Source organism: Phycodurus eques, chromosome 1, assembly GCF_024500275.1.
Source record: "Phycodurus eques isolate BA_2022a chromosome 1, UOR_Pequ_1.1, whole genome shotgun sequence".
NCBI lineage: Eukaryota > Metazoa > Chordata > Actinopteri > Syngnathiformes > Syngnathidae > Phycodurus > Phycodurus eques.
In genome coordinates this window covers 32,647,826-32,665,482 of record NC_084525.1, presented here as the reverse complement: position 1 = coordinate 32,665,482, position 17,657 = coordinate 32,647,826, and the positions used below count along the sequence as shown (strand labels likewise).

General features: G+C 41.4%; 1 protein-coding gene across 2 annotated transcripts in view; it reads left to right on the top strand.

Moving 5' to 3' along the window:
- fgd (faciogenital dysplasia) overlaps nt 1-17,657 on the top strand; it is a 63,673-nt gene that overhangs the window by 16,698 nt on the left and 29,318 nt on the right. The window contains exon 3 of one of the 2 annotated variants that reach the window (XM_061688649.1): nt 13,176-13,193. The exons of the other annotated variant lie outside the window; for it this stretch is intronic. Within the exon in view, the coding sequence (XP_061544633.1) occupies nt 13,176-13,193 (18 nt within the window). The remainder of the gene's footprint in view (nt 1-13,175; nt 13,194-17,657) is intronic. 2 annotated transcript variants of the gene reach the window in all.

The following is a 17,657-nucleotide window of genomic DNA, read 5'->3' as shown; positions in this document are numbered from 1 at the left end:
GAGGGGCCTTTTCTGGACACTCGTATGACAAAACCTAGGTGTTATTTGAAATGAAATTGACACTTTTATACAGAGTCCCTGTTACAGAGTCACTCTATGGAGGTCTAAATAGCCAAAATATGGGACCTTTAACATAGATGGCCTCTCTCACTCCTTTTTCAAACCTGATGTCTTCTCTGTCCAGAATATGTAATTTATTTGTCCCCAAAAGATTGCTGTTTCTCCCTGAGGTGCATGTAATCAGCTGATTCCTGACCTGATGGGTTAACTCGTCTATGTTGTGACATGTGCCTGCTCAGTGGTTGCTTGTGTTCCTGCCCAGTGCTCTACCAGCTACAATTTCCAACTGATCCATGAAATTTCAGATACCGATATGATTATACCACGTCATTGCAGAATTTTGTCTTATGATGTCATATGTAGCTAACGGCAAATATGCACATCTTTAAACGATGCAGCAGTGCTAGCCACACGTGCCACTGTGGTGCCTCCACATGAAAGTCAAACATTACCTGTTCAGAAGGCCATGTTCATCTCTTTTTACGTGTACTTTCCTTGCAATGCGTGATCCATCATGTCTCATTTGCTGTTGATGACACATTCTCTTGTCTTTCTTGTGAATAACACTCACATACCTTACAGTATGTGGATGTTTTGCAATCACACTCCCACAACACCCTAAATCTGTGCTTGCCAATTTGGATGCAAGTGTTGTAGAATGAAGCTAAATTTGAAGCCAGTAACCTCTATTCAAGGATTTTTCTAATGAAGATGTTTAGCTAATTGTGTTGCATCCATTCTTGCTCTTTGGTTGCGGGTTTAGGACACAGCAACCGCCGCCTTGCGGTGTTTCTTTGAACCTCAGCACCGCCATGTTTTCATATAATGTCGTCCTAACTTTCACCTCATCGGAACTATTCATTTCTACTTTCAACGTTTCTATTTCCCTCTGCTGCACACTAATCTCCGCTGATCCGCGTGTAATCACAGGCCATCTGGGCGCTGCAGGCAAAGATGAGCCTGCAGCTCATCAGATGACCAAACCTACTGCTCGTGAACGCGTCCTCATGTGCATACGTGCTCTCTGTCTCTCTCTCTCTCACACACACACACACAAACATGGTCAGACCTTCATTACAGACAAGCCTTCACTGAGATGACCACCTTCATCATCAGCTTTTTGTTGAAACGTTAGCTCTGATTTTGGTATGCAGTGATGTTGTTTGATATGCAGGGGTGTCACATCTGCTCTTGAGGATAATAAACCCTCGTGAATTTGATGATTCACAGAAAATGAATGTTCGGTTAATTGAAGACTCTAAAGTGTGATAGTTTGTCTTTTAATAATAACATGCAATGTTTGGATAAACTTCTGTTCAAAGATTCTTGACTTTACAGCACAAACATGGCAGACATACTGTAATATTTCTTAGATTTTACAGTCAATCATATGAGTGTAGCTATAACTGAAATTATTGATTAATGGAATTATTATTTTTCTTTTACAAATAAAGTTATATATAAGTGAAAGAATTCAATGAATAAGAAGCAGAAATAATACAAATGCATTGTTTTAATCATTCCAATTAAATCACAGTTAAAATAATAGACTGCTTCTAGTGTTAGTTGCAACTTGTCACTTTTGCTCTCTGAAACCCCCCTGGTATTGTACCGCTTTCCCCTCTGTATCCATTTTCATCACCTTGCCTCACGCACCAACCTCTAGTCAGCATAGGGCTGATTTGGGAATATTGTTGAATGTAGACTGTCATTTCCACTGTCATTTGCCAGTAAGGGAAAGTAGTTCTCAGTTGTCATCACTTTTTTTTTTTTTTTTTAAAACAGTGAGGTACTGTAGGTACTGTGATCATGCAAGGTTCGAACCTTTTTGCAATGCAGATAAGACCTTCCCCCTGCAGCACGTATTAATAATGAATTGAAGGATTCTCTTGTGGGTGAAATATTAATGGATCCTTCTTTAAAGAAGAGCTTTGACTCCTGTGGGAGGGAAGGAAGATAGCATGCTTATTTGTATAATTGAAGACATCTCTGTGATTTTTATGTCCTGAATGAAGAGCTTATGTCAAGGTGGCACTTGGAAGGCAGATGGCAGTTTAATATACTTTAATGTTCAAGGGAAATTACAATTAACATTTCCAATCACTTGTCCACACACAAAGGACTTACAATACATTTCATTTTGAAAGTCTTTATAATTCTGTAATCAGCCCTCGGTTTCTTATCAAACTGCTTAGTCAGAATGAATGTGTTTCAGTAACCATAGTAACAGAAGTTTTCTTGACCTCTTGTCTGCTCAGATGGGATGTTGTGTCTTGCTGCCGTTAGACCTTCAGAGAGATTTGAATAATAACAAGTGTGTTAGTCCAAGCACTACTGTGCACATGAATCTGCACGCAACTGTTATGTCTTAGTGTATGAGGTGTATTTTTTAGGGAAACTTGCTTTGGAATGTGAATTGTCTCCATGACTCCTCATTCAACTATGTGCAGCGGAAGATGCCATGGCAGCCCCCCTTTGAATGTTAGGATGATTTTTATTTGTCCCCGTCAAGTGGAAGTGTTCTGAGTGCACTGTGTCTGTCAAGCTCAGTAAATTGAACTTTGGCTGGACTTCAAACAAGCATGGACGGCATGATTTAAATACAGATTATGAGCGTTTGCATGGTGGTGACAGCATTGTTGTATAAGGCTCAACCTAGTTTAACTATTTGCCTTTTACTTAAAAAACATACAACATATCCAGTGTGAAAAATGAACGAGGATGGTGATTGGAAGAACATTGTGTCAGTGAAATGGTAAAAGAGTGAACTACATTACACAGGGCTAGCTTGTCCAGCAGTCAGTTTTTGCTGAAGTCGGTCATGAGAACATCCGTCAAGAAAAGTCTTCAGTGTTATTATTTGCTCTTCTATTAAGGAGGAGATGCACAGTTTTGATCAATGTTGGGGGCCATTGCTTGCTCCTCTCACTTTTAGCACATTTCAATCACACAAATAGCTGCCACCTCAATCTACTCAAAGCATACTCATTGGTCTTCTCATTTATAACACTCATAATTGTATCAGTTGATCACAAATAGTTGGATGTGTGACATTACATGCATACATGTATTTTCACCCAGCCAGTTGCCTCCCACTTTCCATTTGTCCAGCATATTCTTGAAAAAAAAAAAAAAAAAAAGAGCAAACTGTGTTTTACTTGGAAAATTGGCAATCCAATAATAACTGATCTGGCTTGGTCCTTTTTTTTAATCATTAGGGTAGCTTTGATGAACGTGAAGGTGTATGTATTGCTTGAAACTGCTTGCATGGCAAAATGTTGCACTGGTTTCGCAATTGCATCTAGTTGGGCAGACAATGTTTACTCTTGTGATGATTGGATGTTAAAAGAATGACCCTTGTGGCAGATTGGCGTCGACATTCTACTAGTTTAGTCATTGAGTTTGTTCTTATTGCAGCCTCTAAAATATCTGGTACAGAAGAATTGAATGCAACGGCGGCCTTACATAAGCGGTAACACGATGGTGAGAGGTTTGACATTCCTTTCAAAAGCACAGCTCACATTCCTCTCTTCAGTGTAAAGAAAGGGGCATGAGCACCATGCCTCATTAGATAACCACACAGACCAGGGTTCTCTTACTTAAACAAAACAAACCAGGGAGATTGTGGCACAGATTTACATCTTCCCTTCATGTGAGAATATTTCACCTCAGCAGGTGCACCGGCTTTGGAAGCAGCTGCTATCGCCATGGTGAGCAGCACTTGATCCCCTGTCTAAAGTGATGCATAATTCACTGTGTTCATGATAAGGTTAAGCTAAGTTATGGTAAGGTTGGTGAGTATCCGTTAATGCATACACTTAAGGATCCATCTCCCAGGCAGACTTTCCTGATTGTAACACAGGCACCCCCTTGGTCCTGCGACCCCTGACTTTACCTTACATCCTTTCCTCACAGCCACATTCAAAGCCATGTTCTCATTTTGAAGTTTCCAGCACTGTTGCTATGGTTATCAGTGGCATTCGCCTGTAGTTCAACACAGGTTTCAGGCAATGTCAACCACTCTTTTCGTCCGACATTATTGAGGCTATTGAGTTAGACGGGGTAGGGGTTTGGGGGAGGCACATTGAGATCTGGAGTAAATAGGCTGCTTGTAATTATATGTGCATAAGAAGCAGGTCGGTGCAGCTTGGGCGCGTCGACCCACCAGCTTTGGTGATCTGTGTGTCTGTGGGGGGAAGCTACACAGAGACGCGGATGTACTCCCCAGAGACTCCTGCAACACTGGGACCCCCTGGGATCCGCAAACCTTTAATATTGATCCCCCCTTTAGGAATGAGAAACAACTAGACACACAAAACATGACATTCATGAGTAATTCATTAGGCATGCCATTAATGCAGCCATTTTTCATCTTATATGAATGGTCACATCTAGAAAGCTAAAAGCTGCATATTTAATAGGCTTTACACGATCAGGATTTTTGGGGCCGATCACCGATCAGCGAGTTTAAAAAAAACGATCACAAAAAAACGATCACAAGATGGAGAAATATGTCTATTTAAATGACCTGTTCATTTACTGTATATATTTGTGTACGTAATGACTCCAAAAAATATATTTACAATAAGTAATCCTCTATTTATCCAAGTGAGGCATCGTGACAGACAGAACAAATGAGTAGTCTTCTATTAGATGGCTGGAAGTAAATACAGTAATTAATGTATGCACTTTTTGTGACATTTTTGTTTGTTGGTGTGCCTTGAGGTTTTTCAATTGTAAAATATGTTCCTTGGCTCCATAAAGGTTGGAAATCACTGCTCTGGTCACATCGTGTATTCTAATCAGTCCGTTCAAACCAACATTACATGACAGAAATAATGGGTGCTAACTTTTTAATTAAATTACTTCGCCCACACCGAAACTTTAGAGCATGATTCGACAGAACGGCGGCATGTTTACGTCCAACTGTTCGTAGTACCACTAGCTTGCTAGGCTACATAACATTTTATTGCCTGCTTGTGACTCGTGTCGTATTAAAAGTACGTGAACATACCTCAAGCCAGCCTTAAACGAACGTCCTCTCCTGTCCTGAGCACCGGTGACCACCAACACACGTTTTCCCCCATTTTGTCCTTATAATACGAAGTCGACGCGCTCCACGCTTGTTGTCGTCGCCACGGTAATGAGTGTATCCGGTCGCGTTTGAGTTGACAAGCTAAAGCCCAATGATTGTCAAAAACGGGATGCAGTGGTATCAGAATACAAGATTTTATTGCAGTAGTCTGATCCGGCCTTTCAATAGTGAAAGAGCACATTTGTCTTGTCTGATCCGGCCGGACATTACGTGTTGCCTGTCTCCGACGTGTTGTCTGTCCCACACCGCCGACAGGCTAAAAATAAACTCGCTTTTGGATTCAAATATACTGTGCACGCGGCGACGCGTAGTCAATTTCTTTTGCAGAGATCGGATCGGCGAATGATTACATTAAAGCCGATCAGCCGATCAACATAAAATGCTAAATATTGCCGATACCGATAAAATCGGTGTAAAGTCTAATATTTAAATGTGATGACTGTGCACCTTTGTTCTTTAATGCTTAGAAAATCTACTTAAAAAAACTCTTGACATTTGGACTGTTTCAAGTTTTTATTATTGTGATTATTATATAGTTATAATTGTGTTGTATATAACAATGAATAAAGTCATTTTGTATACAGTATTTCATGTATGGGTTGCACCACCTTTATAAACCTTCATTTTTACTAAAATTGTACACTATTACTAGTGAAATGTTCATCATTCATCCATTTTCCGAACCGCTTATCCTCACTAGGGTCGCGGGCTTAGTGAAAGTGTTTTTAATAAATCACTAAATCCTTCCATCCTGACACCCCCGTGCAACAAATGTGCAGGCACACTCACTGATGCAAACACACACTTCCCCCATCTTTCATTCAGCCACTTCTTTTTCCTCTCTCACTCTACTCTTCCCTCCATCGCCATCTTGCCCTCTCAACCACACTCCTCCCGCCAGCCTGGGCCCGTCATTAGTTTCCATGGTGACAGTTGGGACGCATTATTGCCGGCTGAGAACTGCTCCTGGGTTCCTTTCAGGGTGGTGGCGGCGGCACAGGCATTGTTCACTCCTTTGCTCTGAATGGTGCTGGGATCGGGAAGGGGAGAGCGGACAGGAGGACGGGAGTGCAGTTTTTCCTGGGCTGGCTCGGTGCATTTGTAGAGGGTGCTGCTAGGAGGAAGGAAACAAGGAGGAGGAGGAGAGATAGGAGGAGGGAAGAGAGAGAGAGAGAGAGAGAGAGAGAGACAGGAAGCGTGGTGCTTACAGTGAGTCAGTGTGGGCACAGGAGAAGTGGCAGTAGCACACTCATGCGCTCCCAGTGAGAAGGCTACACCAGCATCCAGGCTCCTCGTGGCACTGTGCTGGACCAGATCATAGTTTTTGTTTTCTTGCTGCCATCAGCAGACTTCTGGATCTACAGAACTCACAGCGAAAACAGAGAAAACATCTAAGGCTGATTCCTAATTGAGTTTAGCTGGTGAGCTTTACCTTCCCTCTCCATTTTGTATTTGTATGCATTTGCACGTGAGCATCAAGCAGTTGTGCATATTAAGTTAAGTGCAGAGGACTTGATGTTTATTTATTTCTGCATGAGAGTGTATGTAGCAGGTGGTTATACACTATGCATGTCTCTGAAGCAAACCAACGTCTGGTTTTGGGTGTGTGGGCTCCACACAGTCTGCTGAATGCAGAATAATTCCCAGTGCTCCCTGAAATATACATGCTAGTCTGCATGTTTTATTAGGGATTTTGAGTCTTCTGCACTGTTTTTTTTCAGGGAATTGCCTCTTTCATCCGTGCCACACTGGGTAATTGGAAGTGAGCGGCGAGCCCTCTGGCTTCTTGGCCAAGTGACGTGTACTGAGAATTGTAGGGAAAAGGTGATCGGCGCCAAGGTCTTCTTTCTTTGCCTCTTCATGCCATCTCACGATAAAACAGGAAGAAGAGCATTTCCCCCTGACAATTACATCGACAACTAATGTTTAACACCTGAGGTTGCATTGTTACAAAATGATGACAATCAGTAGCTCCACCAGGTCACGTCATACCTTTAACTGTCATAGTTATTTCATTTGGAATCTATTTGTAGCTTAGGCATAATAATATCACTGGGAATCTGATGAAGGACTTGGGATTGTGAATGTTTCCATGACGACCGGCAGCAGCTGTGCGAGCTCTGCTGCGGCGGAGTGTGTGGCAGACACTATGGCATTGCCTAGAGACGATGCAGCTCGCTCTAATCGCTGACCTTTTGACCCAAATCAATGGGCTGATGCCGAGCCAAGCGTTCACGGGGGCCGCTTGACATATATTCGCTCGTAGGACCCCGGTGTTGAGCAGCTGTGGCCGCTTACGTGATCGCAGGCTTCATTGGCAAGAGTGGCTAATCCTCTCAGATTGGTACGATCATCAGTATAGCAACAGGCCTCTCGTGTATCAACATAATCAAGTCCATTAGACTGATTTATTTAGTTGTAATTAAAGTGTGACCTTGAAATATCCAAATACTTGTCAGTGCTGGATTGCTCTCTTAGAAGTGGGGTGATTTTACACGCACAATTAACAGGAAATCAGAAAGCAAACCACAGATTGACTTTATTAGCTGGAGCAGTGATTCCTGTGTTATGCCCCACACCTTTAGAACATGTCATTTGAAAATTACCAAGTTGTCATGTGTCCTCAAATAATATTATTGTGCATCCAATTGTAAGGCCTTGAGTTGGAGCGTCTTCCAAAAGTATGCACCTAAACTACTGATACTAGCATGAGTGCATTCTTTATTCAGCACTGAAAGGTCACTTGATCACTCGAAGTATAAAAATACATTTCTTCTTCTTACATGTACGTACTCCTTGTATGCGTACAAAAGGTACATTGCACAAAATAGAAACCAAACCTATTGTACATACATAAACTATTCAGTTCAATCTATCAGCAATGTTATTTGTTTGTTTGTTTGCAAAATAGAGTTTTAATTTTGACATTTGAGATTTGATTAATCTGCTTCAAAAGGGTTAATAGGGCTGAAAGCAGAATTGGCAAATGTGACACAGATATTTTTGATGATTGAATGTCAAAATCTCACATACTGGTATTTTGATTCAGGCTGCAACTGCGTCCACCTTTACAAGGTTGATGTAAAAAAAACATTGAAATGACAAATATTGATGCCATATGACTGTCATACAGAAATGTTCTTGACAAAATGGTGAAATTATGGGTTATAGGTTGGCAGCTCTGCAATATGCTCATGCTGTCTTGTGGATGATGCTCGTTGTCAAGGTGACGGACAAAGACTCACACAGTAGCAGTGTGTGAAAAGCAAAGCTCTGAGAACCGCTGAGAAGTGGGAAAAAGTATTGCGTCATGTATCACCACCCTCCTTTCGGAGACTGGACAGGTTGACTTTTAGAGCGAGCCAAAGGAAGGCATGTGTACAACCCACAACTATTTAAATACATAGTGTGACACAGTGAGGGCCACTCGTCTGTGAAAGTGGGGGCAGCGTATGACAGAGTTAGCATCACTTCTTTCAAAAAACTTACTTACGCTATTGTGAAGGTGTTTATTTTTATTATTTGGTCCACTCCCTGCAATTTTGAGCTCATGAACATCATTCCAGTGGTTTTTTTCCCTCTTCGTTCTTGGCTGAACCAAGAGAAAGAAGCCATTTTGGTCAGAGTTGCTGGTGGACCGAGCTGCACACACAGCAAAGAATGCACCAAAATGCAAGCGTTAAAGCAAAAATACTGAAGTGGGATGTAGTGGTACACTTTCAATATTATTGGGATGGCACATTGGCTTGTAAAACTGATAATTCTGTTGTTGCCATGGTGACCCCGGATCAACTGAATTAGTGTCTATAATAATCATACTCATGGCTTACTGTTTATCCTTTTTGGGTTGTTGAGAAGTGTTGAGAATTATTGGCATCACCATTAAAAACGAAGTCAAGTGATATTATTAGATAATAATTGAGCAGCATCCTTTGCAGCCATCTTATTCACCAGAAGCCATTAAGCTTTTTTAATGTGTTGATCGAACAGTAAGAAGACACAAGTGCTTCGTTTCCCAGCATTGTGTCCTTTGCGTGCATGCGCCCTTTACTTTCTCATTTGTTGTGGGCAGTCAGTCAGAAAGTGTTAGGAGCCCTCTTGTCTCCATTGAAGCATATGTATGTTGCCTTTGAATAGGACTTTGGCATCTGACAGGAGTAGCTGAGGAATCACACGCAAACACACGTTCCCAAACATGACCGGTCTGCTGTCAAATGAAATCATATTTAACGTCTGATAAATTGTGCTTCCTCACAAATAGAGGCCCTTAATTGTGTCTCATTTTTAAATCCGCTGCTCCCAATTCAGTCTTTGTAGTTGTGTCCTCCTCATCAGAATCAGAATCATCTTTATTTGCCAAGTATGTCCAAAAAACACACAAGGAATTTGTCTCCGGTAGTTGGAGCCGCTCTAGTACAACAGACAGTCAATTTACAGAACACTTTGGAGACATAAAGACATTGACAAAAAACAGTCGCTGAGCAATACAGGGTTAATAGTTATCTGGTAATGCCGGTACATTTTATTTTTTTATTTTTTGGACAATTGTGCAAAAGATGCAGAGTTCTCCAGCAGTTAGAGCAGTTCGAATGACTCATATTGCAATAGTCCGGTGCAATGACCATTGTGCAAAGGGCGCTGAGACTTCAAGGAGTGTATGCGGTTTAAAGTGACGAGTAGTGCGATCATCTGGGACAATGTTGATTGTGCAAATGTTGCAGATACTCCTCAGTCAGTGTGCAAGCGGTGCAGATACTACTCTGGCATGAGTGGCCAGTATTGGTCAACAACAGATATGCAAATAGTGCAGCGTGGCGAGACTACGACAGTGAGTGCACGACTAATATATAATTGGCTCATAGAGAAGGACAGAGACTGGCTTCCAGAAGGCAGTAACCAGATAGCTAATGAGTTTTTCCTGCAGGACAAAGTGTGAGTGCATGTGTTTCTATGACCGTTACAGGATGTGCACAACCTTCCAGACTGTTTCAAAACATATATCGTGCTTTAGGGATGTTTGAGTGGAGAGTCCGTTCCTGTTGGATTCCCATCAGGGGGGGAGGGATTTTATTACATCCTTGTAAAATGGAATCTTGGTACCTGTGCACACATGGAGCTGCTTGCATCGCCTGGACAACTACCATACATGGCAATTGCAAGACGGAAAACTGTTCCTTGTGAGCTCTGTTTTGTACTTTATAGCCAGTTGATGTTTTTATTCTTCTTATCTTTCCGTGTGGTTGAAGTGTGGCTTTCTACAACGTAGTCTGACATACAGCAGAATTGAAGAATGACAATTTGAAGAATGACAGAGGATTTTGACTCCTCATGGTGACAATGTACTTAATTTGATTTTGGAACCAGCATGCTCATCTCCTGTCCTGTTATTTGAGGGTTTGTGCGTAGACATATTTCTAATGATGTAGGTTAGCCCCCCCAACATTTTGTAATGGGTGCGAAACTTAACTCAGCATAGTCACAGTAGTTCTTCCAGACAAGCTTCCACTGTGTGAATACACTAGCATGGCTCGAAGGCTACAGTGTGGTTGGTGCTGCTGAAAGGGGAAATACTGCAGCCATTAGGGAGGAAATGGAAGCCTTTATTAGTCTGTCTAGTGTACACCTGGATTCTATAACAGGCTTCTCTTGTACACTAATTTGTGTGTGCCCCTGGATCTTGTATGACTTGGCAATTTAAGGCTCCATGCAAGACTTATTTTTGCAAAATTATTGCTTTGTGCTTGAATGACTCATTTAAGAAGTTTTACCCAAGTGGACCAGCTTTCTTCATTAGTTGAGACTGTCGACGTAGCCTTTTTGCAGCCAAGTGACATTTTGAAAATGACTGACGTCAAAAGAGACGCAACGAGTACACGGTGATCTTTTGTCTCATCAGCACAGATGAACAGCGACAAGGGGTGATACTCTCCAGTTCCTCACCCTTATCTCATCTTCCTTAGCCACCCAGTCCAGGTCATGACGACACCCTTTTTGGGTCGGGTGGACCCAGGACCTGTTGACCTGTGCTGGGCTAGGCTCATGTGCACTGGGACACTTTGGCTGTCAGCGGACTCACAGACGCTCCCATCCACATGCTGACGTCCATCCTGCCTGGAACAGATGCGAGGTGGTGCAGTAGGCATTTCCTCTCAGTCGAGTGCCAGCACACACCATGCAACGGGGGTACAGCTAGATATTTTTGATTAATTGTTTTACATTTGGCAGACCAGTGGTTAGCACAAGTGCTTTAAACTTCAAGAAAATAGCTTCCGCCCACAGTTCAAAAATGTTTAATTTACCACCAAAAGCTAACATTTGCTTGCTGTTGGTTTTAGAGAAAATCATTATTTTGTGTTAACAGCAGGAGCATCCGAAGACATTGTTGTGGGTGATGACAAAATAAAAGCAGGTTTATCATAACTTGATCATATTTTTTCATGAATGAAGACGCCGTTTTCAATGTTTTACTCTTCTCCTGACCGACCACAGCAAGAAACGTTGGTTGTCTGTTTGTTGTTGTCGGATTGTCCCCTAATGGACATAACTTACGCCTATTAACCTTCCAAGTTTTTTTTTTTTTTTAGTTCCTGCCCTTTTCCAAACATTTTATCTTTTTCCAGATTAGCAACCCTTTAGTGAAACAAATTATTTTTACATGTCAGTTTAATATTCACCCTCAGGCCACAATAGAAACCTTACCATATTTGAATGCACTAGACACTGTTATCGGGATAATTTTAATACAAAGGAAGTGTGCTATAGTATCTGGAATTGCACCTCTCTCTCCATTTTCTGCTGGTATAGTGTCAAGTAGATCAGCTTTACCAAAGGCGTAAGTAATTCAGTGGCAATGAGGTGTGTGTGTGTGTGTGGGGGGGGGGGCTTTTCTGGGAAGTGTTGTCACTGTGTCAGCTGTGTTTTAATTGCCAGTGCTCACGGTAGCCACTATGATCACAGTGGCGCTTGCAGATCACACTGAGTCGTGTAGACGTAATTACACGGTTTGCTCTGCAGCTGGGTTTTGGCTAAAAGGCTTTATGACAAAACATTGTGTATTGCATCTCCATATTTACGTGTGAATGCTTGTATGCGTGTTTAATGTGCATAACATTCATGTATGTAGACGTTGCTACCCTTAGTGTCCTCTAACATGCAAATCGTCAATTTATTGATTGTGCAGTCAAATGCATGTTTAGCCTTTGGCTGGTTTTCAATGCTGTGATAGTTGACTTATTTAAATCCAAATATGATACAATACTCAGTATTTTACTTCGGGAGCTTAAACTTTATCATCTGCGTTATAATACAGCCTTTTTTAGGACAGTGGATGATTGTAATTTGTTTTGAAAAATGCTATTTCAGACCTTGTACGCTGATGAGTCATGGAGCAAACCTGTGTTTGTTAAGACCCCCACCCCTAATGGCAATAGAAATAGCTAGTGTATTTTTTCCAGCAGGGAGTTAATAGAACATAGGTGTGGTGTGTTGTTGATCAAAATGGTCTGACAGGGAGCACTGGCTCCAACTGCACAGCTTCCGGCCTGCATTCTGTGCTAAACGTCCAGTTGGGTTTGAACATTGCACAGTGAAAGCCTCCATTGACAGTTGCTTACATTAGGCTTCAGTAGTTTCTGGGACGCTTAAGCAGTCTCCTCCATGGGCAGGTCTTGTTGTCTTTTGTGTCTGCCCTAATTGCTAATGTGCGGCTGCCTCCTTTACAGTAGTGCTCTGGGCTACTATAGTTCACTGCAGACAGAACAAAACTGAGCATTGCTTCTCTTATAAAATGATCCTATGTGGTCTTGAAGGAAAGCTTTAAACAGAGATCAAAGGTGCAAAATGTTGTGTAGTTGTCTATCAGTGTTGTGTACCATTGTTATTGTTACTGTAAAGTCTGACTGGTCCTCGTGACATCTGCTGCATGAGGTGGCTAAGTCGTGGGGGCCTTGAGTCATGCTGCTGGAAAAAGGTCTCAGTTCAGTGACTGTGTTACATCCTATCCCGTCTCTCTTCTGTGCAGGCACCAAGGACACCAGAGGTAAATAAAGACTACTTCTTGACCTGATTCTTAGTGGCTCTTACCGCTCACTCCTCTGCTCCGGAAAGGGCAACAGCCAAGATGCTGTGGGATTTATGCTTCTACTGAGAGGGTTTTCTTCAAATCGTTCACCATGACCGACCTACTATATTAGCAATGTAGATCATCAGTGCTGGCGGAGAAAGAACCACATCTGCAGATTTTTTTAGGGCACATTAAAGAAAGATGCTTTAGACTTAAGAGTCTTGAGTTGAGGTATATTACTATCTTGATGTGGCTGCATCTGAAGCCAGAATGGAATAACGCTGTCCCATTAGAAAAGCTAACTTGGATACACGTGAGAATAGCACTGCCTTAATTTGGTTTATTCAGTAGACAACAACATTCTATGGACAGGCTTTGCCTTTTTAAGCTACATCCAGTTTATCGGAAGTCAAAGCAGACAGAACTATTAGCACTTCCGCTGCTAAGTTCATTTGCTGCTTCAGCGCCACTTCACAGTGTGGTGTGACTTTTCTCACAGCTTCTCCGGTCAACATCTATTGTACCATCCTGTTTGTTCTGCTCTATTCTCAGCGATCTGATGTCTCCACTTCCCCTTGTAACCTCAAACCTTTACTCATTGCTGCTCAAGTAGCATGGTTTGAATTCTTCCACTTGCGCTTGCTGTGTTGACTGGCCTCAAGCCTATCAAGATGACCTTTGGGTCCCACGCAAATGATGTCATGTTATATCCTGATTTGACTTGGTTTCAATGCAGTTCATGTTTGCCATTACCGTCATTTCTCATGTATAAAATTCTGGAAAACCCTTCTACCTATGTACAATTCATGATTTTGCTTCTACCCATATGATAAAAAAAAAAAAAAAGTATAATCTGTATTTTGTCTGTATTTAACAGTCTGTATTTTATTTGTCTGTATAATCTGTATTTTGTTAGTTTTTTCAAAGAATTATTTGATGTTAAGCACTTTATTTGAACACGTAATACTTTCTTTTTATTTACTTGCTCTTATTTTGAAATTCACAGCCCTACTTTTATTTAGTAAATGAGAAAAGACACAGTTGTGCTCATATGTTTGATTACCCAGGCACAATTTGTAAGATGGGTACAATTCTTTAAAGAAAACATGAAGCGCCAGCCGAATCACATTTAATTTTATTTTAATGGGATTCAAATGAAACTGTCAAGCATTTCAGAAAAACATTATCATTAAATAATACATAACCATTAAGTAAATTAATGATGATTTTTGTTCAGTCATCAGTCGTATTTAAAAAAAACAATATTTAAAAAATTCTGCCAGGGTATGTAATCTTATGAGCACAACTGTACATATATGCAGTCATACATACCCGTCATATTGGAATGAAAGCGTAGCCTACACCTTTTTCATAACCTCTAGGTGGCGGTGGCATATTAGAATGAAAATGTACACATTTCTCATAACTTCTCGGTGGTGGTGGAATATTGGAATGAAAGTGTACAGCTTTTTCATAACCTCCAGATGGTGGCATACATTTATATAATGTGAATCCCTCCCCCCCCAATTTCCCCTTTACCTATGTATAATACTCACTATTGACTTTTGACAATTTTTTTTGGGGGGGGGGGGGGAATGCGCATTATACGTGAGAAATTACGGTATCTCTTACAGTGTGGTTTTCCTTTCATCATCTTCACCACCTTTGCATCAGATTCGTCTTTCGTGCCTGTGGCCTAGGCTCATTATAAAGAGTCATGCAGGGTAACTGACTGCAGATAGAAGATCAATATGAGCCAGGTCAAAGAAAAGGAGTATGTCACATGTAGAATGAATCCGGAAAGAAGTTTAATGCATCCAGCACCCGTGGCAAATGTGATAGCCATATGGGAATGCTGAGATGTCATGGTCTTGGTTAGTAGTGAGGTCCTGTTGAAGCAATGGGCATAGGGTTGGGTTGCTCAGCAGGGGTTAGGTCCGGCTGACTGGCTGAAAGTCTTGTCTGTCTGTCTGCAGAAACACTGCTGAGAGTCACTGATATGTCTACCAGACAGGACTGTGGTGGGGGGACTCAAGCGAAGGGATTATGGGTGATGAATGTCTCTCAGGGGGTTGCCTAAAGGTTGACAGTGACTGACAACCAGCGAGGTTTGTGCAACACCTTGAGCTGCACGTTCCTGGGGCTTGTTCAGAAATGAAGCCTTTACCATAAAAGTAAAGTGAAATATGGTGCAAACAAAGGTCAGCATCAAGATCGCTTGTGAAGCTACTGTATGTATTTATTGTATTTCGCATACTCTTCATTATGACAGGAGGACGTCAGCGGCAGAATACAATATACTGTATTTCGACACATTAATAATCATTGACGAACATTGACACTTTCTTGAATGTTCAGAAAGTCTGTCAAAATCAACCCGGTTGATTTTCAAAATATTGCACAAATCTATAGGAATTAACTGATTTTCTATATACCGTACTTACAAATATTAACAATTTGTTTGGTAAAGAGCATGGATTTATCCAAACTAATTTGATTAGTTTCTGACTGTGCAGTACTCTAATCTGTTTGTTACATTGAACAATGAAAGAAATGTATAATCAGTATCTTGGTTTCCAAATTGTAGAAATGATCAGAGCATGTGATGGAGGAATGCACAGTGCAATCAGAGGTTGTGGCCTTAAAATCCTTGCAAGTAGTTGTGCGCTGTGTGAAAGTTCATTGGCTTCAAATCGGGCGGCATGGTGGCCGACGGGTTAGAGCGTCAGCCTCACAGTTCTGAGGACCCGGGTTCAATCCCCGGCCCCGCCTGTGTGGAGTTTTCTCCAGGCACTCCGGTTTCCTCCCAAAAACATGCATTAATTGGAGACTCTAAATTGCCCGTAGGCATGACTGTGAGTGTGAATGGTAGTTTGTTTCTATGTGCCCTGCGATTGGCTGGCAACCAGTTCAGGGTGTACCCCGCCTCCTGCCCAATGACAGCTGGGATAGGCTCCAGCACGCCCGTGACCCGAGTGAGGAGAAGCGGCTCAGAAAATGGATGGATGGATGGATGGTTTCAAGTCAATCCTATCTATGATGCAATATGTCAGTTAAAAACATTTAAGGTGCATGTTTTAGACAACTTTGCAGTTTTGTAAATTTTCTGTTTATTCATGTTAATTCCTCTATATTCCCATTGATTCCCCATGTCAGAACAAGAATTTAAATGATCAATCTCACCCAACTTGACTAAAAGGTTGCCTAGTGGATGTCACAGCCCACATTACAGCTCAAAGTAAATAAAAAAACAGGGTGAGTTAGGGCTGCATGATTATGGCCAAAATAATAATCACAATTATTCCTCTCAATATTCTACTCACAGTTATTCCTCACGATTATTCCTCATGTTAGGAAAAAATATTTGTATGGCACTACTTTTTAACAAACAATATGTAACAATTTTCAGTTCAAAATGAATATTGAATTATGTATAAGTGATAGATAATAATTAAAAAGATAAATATAGCCAAAAAAATTCTACTTTAGCAAGGGCTAACTGAATGTGTGTGCTATTACAGAGTGCAATCACGAATTTCAACTTCATGGAAGCAAATAGTTTATGCAGAGAAGGCAGTAAGATTTTGCTGTAAGGACCAACTTTTCATTTGAAAAGCTCCGTCTTCAATATAATGAATTGTCAAGGACGGTACGTCGCTGTAGTTCTGCTTGACCATAGGTTAGTCGTGCATGGTCACAAACCGCAAAGAACTCAACAGTTGTGATTTCCCTCTCTATTTACTCCCCGAGTTGTTTTCATTACGGTCAGGCCAGCCAAAAAGTTGAAGTCAAGGCAGCCGCTACGATTGTTAATAGTGTCTTACCGTGACATGCCCGCCCCTCCAGCAACCTGCTGAGAGGGCCAACTTCAAAATAACAGCTTCATATATTACTACATTAGACATCAATCCCATTTGAGGCTTTTATGTTGAAGTTGGCACCGGAGCGTATTGCATGAGCTTCATGAAGCCTTAACCATGCGTTCGCCCCCTGGTGGCTGGCTGACAAGGTTCCGGGCACTGCTGCAAATGAAGCACTTTTCATATGCAGCAGTGCCCGCATTTGAAATGTAAAAAATTGCAAACAATCAGTCTCATTTAATCGTGGCAGCTGATCACAATTAAAATTCGATTGAGTGCGTTACATTAGTACGAAGGTTTTCTCTCATCATTTCTCAAATGTATGTGCTCAGAGTGGCGCTGCCACTGTGATGATGTCAAATAATTCAACGACTTGCGTAAGGATTTTATCCCACAGCATGGGGGACTGACTTTCTTTGCTCTTCCAATATACAGTAATTTGGTGAAATAGCTAAAAGTATCTGAACATTTTTGTTGAGTAAACGGCTGTCAGTCACATAGTCTGTCATACACTGTAATCTGGTCTCTCTCTTTTTATAGTGATAGAGACATGTATTACATTACAAACATGAGATAAAAC